This window comes from Copadichromis virginalis, linkage group LG7 (genome assembly GCF_057382275.1).
Source record: "Copadichromis virginalis isolate Kocher_CV1m ecotype Utaka linkage group LG7, C_Virginalis_male_GT1.1, whole genome shotgun sequence".
In the NCBI taxonomy this organism is placed as follows: Eukaryota; Metazoa; Chordata; class Actinopteri; order Cichliformes; family Cichlidae; genus Copadichromis; species Copadichromis virginalis.
In genome coordinates, this window is record NC_140624.1 from 5186776 (window position 1) to 5198512 (window position 11737).

At 40.6% G+C, this 11737-nt stretch overlaps 1 protein-coding gene across 1 annotated transcript in view; it reads right to left on the reverse strand.

The window, feature by feature from the left end:
• The window catches only part of slc41a2a (solute carrier family 41 member 2a), a 28153-nt gene extending 16950 nt beyond the window's left edge, over positions 1 to 11203 (reverse strand). The window contains exons 1-2 of the mRNA XM_085461300.1: positions 10799 to 11203; positions 10602 to 10709 (exon numbers count right to left, since the gene is read on the reverse strand). Of these exons, the coding sequence (XP_085317426.1) occupies positions 10602 to 10709; positions 10799 to 11149 (459 nt within the window). The 5' untranslated portion in view covers positions 11150 to 11203. The remainder of the gene's footprint in view (positions 1 to 10601; positions 10710 to 10798) is intronic.
• Positions 11204 to 11737: the final 534 nt, after the last annotated feature.

Below are 11737 nucleotides of genomic sequence, written 5' to 3' on the forward strand. Positions count from 1 at the left end.
TAGGGGACAGCATGGACAAACTTGTATACACTGAACATATATACTATATAATCATATATACTGACATACACTATATGCCTACACTAGCGTTTTTATATATTGGACTCACCATGTGTCAAGAGATGTATTCTAAATACACTTCTTCAGCTGAGAGTCAGAGAGTGGAGACACACAGTTTTACTTGCAGCACGAGAGTGAGGGCTCCGGGACTCGCACTCTGCCACTGCCCTGGTCTTTATTTATATACAACAGTAGGTGCGTTCGTTTATTGCATTGGAATGTGGATGTGTATATGTGTGTGTGTGCGTGTGCCAGGAGAGGCTCCTCTACCTGGTACAAAGTGAAACTGCTTGTTAAGCTCTTATCTAGCAGGTACTGTTCCTTCCCTGCATGATAACGGGTCACAGTGAATTAAAACAACAGTCTGAGTCATAAAGAGGTCATCATGCAGTATTCTATCATATGCAAACTTAAATTATTAAAAGATTATACTGACTACTAAGTACAATTTTCTATTGACACCATGTTAAGCATTTAACAGCATAATTAAGATTAATTTGTAACTTGTGATTGTGTTATGACCTGTGGTGACATGCCAAGACAAAGGGTTAATCGAAGTTGGCCCTGCTGAAGATGCACCTCTGACAGCCTACACTGTCCAAAGTTGTCAAAAACCTGTCATGAATAAAATTTATAGCTTACTTTTGGCAGCAAAACTGACAAAACTGTCAGGCAGATTAATCGTTTCTACTGCGAAGCCGTCCTTGCACCTGTTGTTTCTGAATTTCTCACTCACTTTGGCCATAAAAGGACTGATTAAAATGATGGATGAAAAGGTCTGGGAAGGGGTGCCAGGAAGTTATATAAGACAAGTGCTGAAGATCAAAAAGAGAACAAAAATGAGTAAAATCAACATATTAACTGGAGTTAATATGTTAAAGTATCGATGTTTGTAAAATTGGGAAAATACCTATCGTTTTAATTTAAAACTAAATAAGTAAAAAGACAAGAAATGGAAAGTTACCCAGCACCAGGATGATGGTTTGTGGACTCCTATAAAAAAGTCAGGTAAGCTTTTTCCATCAGTTACCTTGTATGTCTCTGCTGTTTGTGCTTAAAGGCTCTACACCCCATGGGTTTGCTTTGCTGCTTTGCTATGTGTTGTGATGTACTGTTCTGCTGTTCATATGACTGTGTTTAATAAACTCCGTTTAAAGTACTGTGCTCTTTTCCAGAGGATCTTTTGAGGCAAATTTGATTTTAATAGACTCTAACAAAACGGGATTTCCTCGTCATTAGCTGGATAACAGTTATCATGTTATCATACGATCCGACAAGATCACCAGTCTATTGCAGCGCTAATTCAGAAACAGACAATCATACGTGCACACATTCTCACTCTCAACTATGACCAGTTAACAATGACCAGTTAATTTGATTCTATACATATATTTGGGGTGGAAGCAAGAGTTACCCGGAGAGAACCTACAAAAACGTGAGGAGAGCATGCAAACTCCAGACAGTGGGGCCTCAGGTGGCCAGTGGATTCAAATCCAGGACCTTCCTGCTGTGAGGCAACAGTAAGAAGACCAGAGTTGGGTAGTAACGAGCTACAGTGGGGCAAAAAAGTATTTAGTCAGCCACCAATTGTGCAAGTTCCCCCTCCTAAAATGATGACAGAGGTCAGTAATTTGCACCAGAGGTACACTTCAACTGTGAGAGACAGAATGTGAAAAAAAAATCCATGAATCCACATGGTAGGATTTGTAAAGAATTTATTCGTAAATCAGGGTGGAAAATAAGTATTTGGTCAATAACAAAAATACAACTTGAAGGAAAAAAATGTCCATCCCGGTTTTCCCTCCAAGGCACGAGCGATAAGCAGAGTTCTGTCCTTTCCTTCTAAGATTCCTAATTATTTAAAGCAACACTCAGGTATGCCATTCAGCGTGTTAGTACGAGCTCGGGAGCAGCTTGGGAGAACAAGAAAACCGAGACTGCTTTAGGTTGTCTTCCCAATCGACTCAAAGGTTTATTAAGTATACAACAGCTTATATAGAGAAAAAAAGGTTCGTGTGTCAGCAAGTTCTCAGTTCAAACCGGTACAGACCAAATAAGGAAACGTCTTCCTGCCTTGTGAGCAAAGAAGTATCCTGTGTGTAGTTTATCAGTTCAGCTACAATTTATGATCATCCCAGCAAAATACACTCCTAGACATAGAATACAGAGTTCTTTCATTAGTGAATTCTGAAACAAACCACCTGGCCTTTAACGAGCCTTTTTCTAAGAGATAAAGAAGGGAGGATGGGAGTAAGGAAGTGGTCTCGTCTCTGTGGTATTTTCGACCTTGGGGTACCAGCCTGTGATTCTTACACATCAATTCTTGGGTCAGAGAGAAAGAGAAAAACAACTAGTAAATGGGCCTTATTGAGTAACTCTTTTCTGTATAAAACAATATCCTGTAAATGCTACCGTGGTATCAAAATATCACAACACAACTCAATACTTTGTTACATAACCTTTGTTGGCAAAAACAGAGGTCAAACGTTTACTATAGGTCTTTACCAGGTTTGCACACACAGTAGCTGGTATTTTGGCCCATTCCTCCATGCAGATCTTCTCGAGAGCAGTGATGTTTTGGGGCTGTCGCTGAGCAACACGGACTTTCAACTCCCGCCACAGATTTTCTATGGGGTTGAGGTCTGGAGACTGGCTAGGCCACTCCAGGACTTTCAAATGCTTCTTACGGAGCCACTCCTTTGTTGCCCGGGCGGTGTGTTTTGGATCATTGTCATGTTGGAAGACCCAGCCTCGTTTCATCTTCAAAGTTCTCACTGATGGAAGGAGGTTTTGGCTCAAAATCTCACGATACATGGCCCCATTCATTCTGTCCTTAACACGGATCAGTCGTCCTGTCCCCTTGGCAGAAAAACAGCCCCATAGCATGATGTTTCCACCCCCATGCTTCACAGTAGGTATGGTGTTCTTGGGATGCAACTCAGTATTCTTCTTCCTCCAAACACGACGAGTTGAGTTTATACCAAAAAGTTCTACTTTGGTTTCATCTGACCACATGACATTCTCCCAATCCTCTGCTGTATCATCCATGTGCTCTCTGGCAAACTTCAGACGGGCCTGGACATGCACTGGCTTCAGCAGCGAACACATCTGGCACTGCGGGATTTGATTCCCTGCCGTTGTAGTGTGTTACTGATGGTGACCTTTGTTACTTTGGTCCCAGCTCTCTGCAGGTCATTCACCAGGTCCCCCCGTGTGGTTCTGGGATCTTTGCTCACCGTTCTCATGATCATTTTGACCCCACGGGATGAGATCTTGCGTGGAGCCCCAGATCGAGGGAGATTATCAGTGGTCTTGTATGTCTTCCATTTTCTGATGATTGCTCCCACAGTTGATTTTTTCACACCAAGCTGCTTGCCTATTGTAGATTCACTCTTCCCAGTCTGGTGCAGGTCTACAATACTTTTCCTGGTGTACTTCGAAAGCTCTTTGGTCTTGGCCATGGCGGAGTTTGGAGTCTGACTGTTTGAGGCTGTGGACAGGTGTCTTTTATACAGATGATGAGTTCAAACAGGTGCCATTCATACAGGTAACGAGTGGGGGACAGAAAAGCTTCTTACAGAAGACGTTACAGGTCTGTGAGAGCCAGAGATTTTCCTTGTTTGAGGTGACCAAATACTTATTTTCCACCCGAATTTACGAATAAATTCTTTACAAATCCTACCATGTGGATTCAAGGATTTTTTTCCACATTCTGTCTCTCACAGTTGAAGTGTACCTCTGGTGCAAAGTACTGACCTCTGTCATCATTTTAAGTGGGGGAACTTGCACAATACTTTTTTGCCCCACTGTACATTTACTCTGTTCCATTTACTTGAGTAAGTTTTTGAAAAAAGTATACTTCTAAAAGGACCATTGAACCATACTTTTTACTTTTACTTGAGTAAAGGGGGGCTTGAGCAGAGGGAGGGGGACTCTGTATTTAGGTGCATGAGGCCTGGTGCAACAACGGGACAATTATAAACAGTCACTGCTCCCCGAACCTCGAGTACATGTCAGTAAAATGCCGGCCTTTTTTTCTACCAAGATGGCTAACAGTAGTGATCATCACCGCTGTGTACATGCCACCTGACACGACGTGTAAACACAACGCTGTCTATCCTGCTGAACACCATTAACAAACAGCAGCAGGTCCACCCTGAAGGTGTTTACATATTTGCAGGTAACTTTAATAAGGCCGACATAAAGACTGTACTCCCAAAGGTTCTATCAGCATGTAAAATGTCCCACCAGGGGAGAGAACACCCTAGATCATATTTACTCCAACATCAAGCATGCATATTGTAGGGATTAGAGAAATTATTTTACTGCTATTGTCCAGATTACCATTGCATTAATAATACAGTTTACAGTATTGATATTGTATTCAGATGTTTAAACATATTGGTACCCAATTAGCCTTTATTACAGGTGCAGCTATAACCACCTTAAACTGTTGAGTTGAATCTATATTCTTAAATGCTTTTGAATGCTTTTTATAATCTTAAATGTTTATAGGCAGATTACATTGCATTATATGAAAGGCTCACCTTTGAATATAATCTGGGCCTAAAAGTCTTGACAGGAAACTGCAGGTTTGCAGTTATATAAGAATATACTTTTATATTATTTTATTAAAGATCACCTCCTCCAGGGTGGAGAGCTTCCTGCCAACAACCACAACCAGGCTCCACCATCAGCCAGCAGGCCCAGCCAGGCTCCTCCATCAGCCAGCAGGCCACAGCCAGGCTCCACCATCAGCCAGCAGGCCACAGCCAGGCTCCTCCATCAGCCAGCAGGCCACAGCCAGGCTCCACCATCAGCCAGCAGGCCACAGCCAGGCTCCACCATCAGCCAGCAGGCCACAGCCAGGCTCCCCCATCAGCCAGCAGGCCCAGCCAGGCTCCCCCATCAGCCAGCAGGCCACAGCCAGGCTCCTCCATTAAGCTTCTAGTAGTGGTTCTTGCTTATGAGATTTATTCAATATATTACACATATAGTTTCAGTTGTGTACGTGCTGGCCTTCTGTCTGATGAAAGGTTATGAGCAGAGGTGAGACAAAGTGCAGCTGAGGTCGTGACATATACACACACACACACACACAGTTGATAGATTTAGTTATAGGTGAGAGGTTAATCATGTTTTTCTTGCAACTGCAAAACTGTCTCTGCAAAAAAGAACAGTTTCTTGCAGGATGTGGGCCTGATGTTTCAGACGATAAGCGAGTGTCCGGCAGCGACAGAAAGACACCTGCCGTGGAGACGGAGACAATGTTCTTTTCAAACTGTGTTAAAAGTCATTGTGGTTTTGATTTGACGTATGTATGTATTGTATCTGATGACGCATGAGGGGGCGTTAACCCTGATGAATCAAAAGCAATCTGAAGTGTCTTTTTGGGTGGAGATCTACAGCTGATGTTTTGCAGTGTACATCTCACCACGCTGCGTGTGGTCATTAAAATCAATTGTTTGACCAAGCTCTTCTGGACCATGGTTGTTTTTACTCTCCTCCTCAATATTTGAACCCTTAACAGAGTCATACCCCTCCCCCACCTTGGCCAGTCCGACCACCTCTCCCTCCTGCTCTTCCCAGCCTACACCCCCCTCAAACACAGTGCCAGGCCCACCACAAAAACTGTTAAAAGCTGGCCTGAAAATGCTCTCTCCAAACAGCAGGACTGCTTCACAAAATCAGATTAGAATCAGAACACCAGGACCTAGAAACTTTCACAGGATCAGTACTGGACTATATCAAGTTCTGTATTGGAACTGTGACTGTGGACAAAAGCATTTGGGTTTTCCCAAATCAAAAACCCTGCATACTTTCACCAGAATCTTGAACCTCTCACTGATCAGGCAGCCATCCCATCCTAGTCACTCTTGGCCTCTCCCCTCTCACATGTGCCTGGATAAAGGACTTTCTTACAAACGGACTCGGCCCTCATCTCTCCTCCACTCGCACACTGAGCACTGGGTCCCCACAGGGCTGTGTGCTGAGCCCCCTCCAGTATTCTCTCTACACCCAAAAATAACCTGGAACTGAACAGTAAGAAAACCAAAGAGGTCATTGTCGACTTCAGGAGGCACAGCACGGACTCAACCCCCCTATATATCCTCATCTCCGCTGACATCTCCTGGACAGACAACATCTCAGCAGTAGTCAAGAAGTAGTCAAGAAGGCCAAACAGTGGCTGCACTTCCTGAGGGTCCTCAGGAAGTACAAGCTGGACTCCAACTTGCTGCTGACCTTCTACCGCTCGTCCATTGAGAGCCTGCTAACATACTGAATCACAGTATGGTATGGCAGCTGCACTAAGGCAGACAGAGCGAGGCTTCAGAGTGTAGTCGAGGCAGCACAGAAGATCATTGGCTGCCCTCTTCCCCTCCCTGATGGACATTTATTTCTCCTGCTGCCTCAGCAGAGCAGCACACATCATCAAAAACCGTTCCCAGCCTGGTTTTAGCCTCAGCACAAAGACCCACAGCCTCAAGAACAGATTCTTCCCAAAGGCCATAACCACCCTTAACTCATACATGCGCCAATAACACAGTCCCACCCCCAATTTTTCCATTTACCTCTATAAACCACGACCGTGCAATACCAAATTCTATGTGCAATAACCCGAATCGTATATACATAAAACTATTTATTTACATATTTACTTTTTTACTCTGGATTGTATATTTGTACATTTTATATACTTTTTCTGTTAATACTGTTCAGATGTATATAGTGCTGCAGAACTGTGCACCCCCCAGCCCACCCACACATGTTTGCACTGAGTTGGAGATGCTCTGTATCTCACTGTACAACTGTATAGTGATATTTGACACTTTTTTAAATAATTCATTTCACACATTAGATAACTACTAATAATGGATCATCCCGCCAGTGGAGTTACCTGTAACTCTTTCACCAATCAGATATAGCCATCCAGTCACATGACCAGTGTGGAGATACAGAAATTATTTTACTGCTACAATATAACCCGCATTATTAACATTGCATTAATAATATACCCTACAGCATTGATATTGCATTAAAGATGTTTATTAAAGCTACTGCCACCATATTAACCTTTTTATTACAGGTGCAGCCATAATCATTTTATACACATTGCATGTTTGTGCTCATTCAGAGTTGATGCTCAGTCTATTAAAGAAGGTTTTAAGCTTCGTGAAGCGCTATGTCTTCACATACTGTGTAGGTGACTTGGAGCACAGAAGGATTGCGTACATGCTTACGACACGCATATAATCCAGAAACCTGTCAGGCCAAAGGCCTGAAATTCATTTAGCTTCTAACCGCATTTTAGTTTGCTTAGTAACAGATGACAGAAGACAAGTCAAGAAAAGGACAAGCTCTCAGGGACCATCTAGGCTTGCAACTCATTGCCGTGTATGGAAGGTGTTATAGAAAGAGGAACTTCTGTGTCTGTTTTTAGCCATCTAAGATGTACCTTTTAATCTAATCGATGTATTTGATCTGTAGTCGACGTGAGAAGGGGCATTAACCCTGATGTTATAAAATCATTTTCAAGTGTATTCTTAGCAGGAGTCGTGTGCTGATGTGATGCTGCATACTTCTTCTCCTGCGTGTGTTTTAATAAACTCATTGTTTGATTGCACTCTTCTGGGCTTCTGTTGGTTTGTTTCATTGCTCAACATTTTTTGGATTCGGGACACCAGTTACAAACTGTGACGGGCAGGGCGGACCAAGCCTTTCAAACTAGCGGACACACGGAAAGAAGAAACACAGAAGACAACTGCCCCAAAAACTCTGTAACATAAAAATGAAACTAGATCTTATTGATTTACTGCAAAAGGACTCTAGAAGTAAAAGTTGCACGGCTTTTGTCTTGCAATCTAATCATTCAAATTAATGGGTAGTTTTGACAGTTTTTTGCTGCATTTTGACAGGTTTATGACTTATAGTTTGTAAACAAAAAAAAGGGGTCCAGATGGAGATTATTATTAGTTATGGATTACTTTGACAACACAAATTGTCCAAAGTTTTAGAAATTCCTAATTAGTAAGATTTGTGGTTAATTTTTTGCACTATAACTTATTTTCATAAAAGCCATAAAAATGTCAAGTAGGATTTATTACTTTTAACTGTAAGACTGGCACAACAGCCATTGTTTCTGATCCTACGAGCTGACCCTGACTATAAATCTGTCAAAGTAATGAAGACGGCCTATAAGGTCTGGGAATAATGCCCAGAAAGTTATGTTATGTTATTGGTTGTCATTTGCTTTGTGTTCTTTTCCTTCTCTGTTGTTGTAAAGTTTTGTTTTATTGTTTATATGACTGTTCAACAAACTCTGTTCTTTTCCAGAGGATCTTTTGGAGCGATTTGATTTTTAATTGGATCTTTAAAAAAATGAATCCACAAGTGACAGGTTTGATAAAGTTTATATACAAGATCCAACAGTTTCTCTCCAGCTAGCTTAAGTGTCTGGTTTTTCAAATACATACTAAGCCTTTAAACAACATATGTTTTTCCAGATCGTCTTTCCTGTGCATCTCTGTGCATTCTTGTGTGTCATAAAATGCAAGTTGCAGAGTCAAATGGAGACTGGAATCTTTATTGAGGCAATGCATCCAAGAGAGGCATCATTAATCTCTGCAGGGAAGGGCAACAGGAGAAGATGCAAACTGAAACTTTAAATAGATACAGGAGGTATTTATGAAGAGTAGAAAGGCTGGGATTAAAGAGCACACCTTAAACTATGTGTGATGATAACAAAAGAAGCAAAGCAAAGGACAAGGCACCAGATACAGAGGACTAACAAAATAATACAGGAAGTAAGTGAATGGAGAATCTACAGTCGTTGCTCTGAACACTGAAAAGTCAACTCTGCTAGGTTTTACAATGGGTGATTTGCACTACCGTAACTCTTCGACCAGTTGGGACTTAGGAGACATTTCAAATGGTTAGTGAAAGAGAAGACGAGGTTTACGAAACATTACATGTGCATCATTAGAATGCACGAGCCATGACGGTTCAATCACAGGTAAGAATTGATGACGCATGAAGCAGAGATGCGGGTGTGGAGAAGTGGCAATGCCTAAAAACACCTGGAACTTTGTAATATAAAAGGGACAATATATTAAAAAAACAGAGTGGTCTTAGGCTCAAAAAATGTTTTTGTACATATTTAGTATAGTTCATATTTAAAGCTGATGTTGTGTTACATTTGTTCATGTTGAATATCAGTTTCCACTTAACTATAAATCTGAAAAAACTGAGTCTATTTTGTGTTTTTTCCCACTTTAAACTGTTCCATTGTCATAACAATACAATAATGTAAAATGACTGTCAGATATTGAAAGCGGAGGTTATTCTGAAAAGTGCAAAAGCATTCGCTTATAGTATGATTTCTGACCCTTTTACAGCCAAAATTACCAAATAAGTCCAGGCTGCCTGTATGTATATTAATGTATACATAGCAAGAAAAGGAAGCAGTTTACTATCAATTATTTACTATCTCTTATAAAACACTACTCTTAAGCAGTGGTGTTTCAAAGACATCATTATGTTCTGACTTTATTGAGTTGCATTTTGGTAAAACCTATATGGATTTGGTAAAGTGATCAGAATAGGATTCCCTTAACTGGCAGTAATGTGTTTGAAAGTTCTACTGTGTGAAAAAAGATCTTGACTTTCCTTATTTATAACTTTATTATTTAAGTTTATTTCTGTTCATACTTTTAACTGTTGAAAATTATTCTGATAATTTAATCACCAAAACCAATCTCTGTGTGTGTGTGTGTGTGTGTGTGTGTGTGTGTGTGTGTGTGTGTGTGTGTGTGTGTGTGTGTGTGTGTGTGTGTTTGCATTATGCACTCGCTCCAGGGCACCGAAACACAGGGTAATGAATATCTTGGACTAATGCCCCCATATCCTCTGGCTTTTCAGCCCAAAAAAGAAAGACATGTAGCCATGTGTTGTTGCTATGGCCCCTTCTGCAGATAGAACAAAAGACAATACTTGATCCTGGCACGATGGCATTTCCCTTTGCCACCAGTTGACACTGATACTTGTGTCTCATGAACTAGCAAACATGTCTAGTCTGGTAGGGTCGTGCATGGGTTGAGGGGGTGGGGGTTTTAAATATCTACTACTGTAATATTAGTAACAGAAAGGGGAAAAAATTTGATTCTTGTGATTTGAAAAATGAATGTGCTCCAGTGTTACAGTGCAGATTGTGGATGTTAGGGAAAATGTTGCAAATAAATTTGGTAACAATTGAAAATGGTATTTTCTAAAAACAATGTGCAGTCAAATAAACATTTTTGGAGTATTGTTGGAATTTATTTGTCTCAGTATGATCCACATGTATGATAAAAAAAAGGGGGGGGGGGAATTATAATTGAGAATTTGGCTGTTGTCAGTATACCCTTCCATTGTATCTTTTTTTTTTACTAATCTTTAACTTTTTAAATCATAACTTTATTTAATAGAATGAATAGTGGTTGTCTTTATGTTTTTAAACTCAAGCTTGTAGTTTTTCAGTAAAATATGTAAAATTACACACTCACAGCAGTCGAGAGTCTTGAAGCCAGAGTCATTTCCAAGTTTCCCTTCATGCCTAAAACAGCTGGGACCAGAATTAAGATCTCTGTGATTTCTTGGAACACCTCCCAGCTCTGCCCAAAAAACATATAAATAAAATACATATTGCAAAATATTTATGTAAAGAAAACAATTTTAAACATTGCAGTGTTCTGTTCCTGACCTGAGCAATATCGAGCAGTATCCCGGCAGAAACTGTTCCAAGCCCAGCCAACAGAAATGGCACCAGAATCTGCACAACCATGGAACAGATGGACTCTTCGGGTGCACCTGAGACATTTGCATCTTTTGGTTGAGGGGATCTGGTGAGCCGTGACCTGCCATAAAGCTGATTTGGGAGCAAAAAATCTGTCTCGGTGTACTCCTCTGGCTCATAATAGATATTTTCATTAGAAGTAAAATGCTGTGAGTTTCCAGAGAACTGGGATAAAGATGTGTTGGATCTGTTTTGTTGGCTTGGGGAAACAGAATCACTGTGGGTCAGTTTTGTATCCTGTGACTCTTGGACAACCATGGTGCAAACTTTGGTTCAGCGATATGTTGCTCCAGCTGCTCCTACGCCAATGATTAGAAAAAGTTGATCTAAATAGGAAATAGAAAAACTTGTGTCATTGCCAAGTGTGCAACTTTCATATAGAGATAGAGAGAGGGTTTCTTGTACAAGCCTGTTTCAGAATCATCTGATTGCAAGGATTGCTTGAATTATCATTCTTCATGCCCGTTTCACATCAGTATCACTGAGGCTGCATTGTCTTGCAGAGACAGTGCTCTTTATTTGAAATTCCTTAGACATGACCAGGTACTAAACCACTGAGGTTGGCAGTTTATAAGATGGGAAATGGACAAAATGTGTTACTTTTTAGCTACTTTTTATCACAAGCTAAAATAAAAAATTACAGACTATGTCAGAATCGAATTCGTCCTTTTTTTTGTTTTGTTTTTTTATTTTGTTATTCTTCTTTTCAGTTGGGAATGTTAATATAACAAAAATACAGTATCTTATAATCACAAGACATCCAACATATAATAACAAAGATATACTTTTATTAAGATAAGAGTTTAAGCAGGTTCTAATTAACAAACCCTTAAATGATCAAAAACA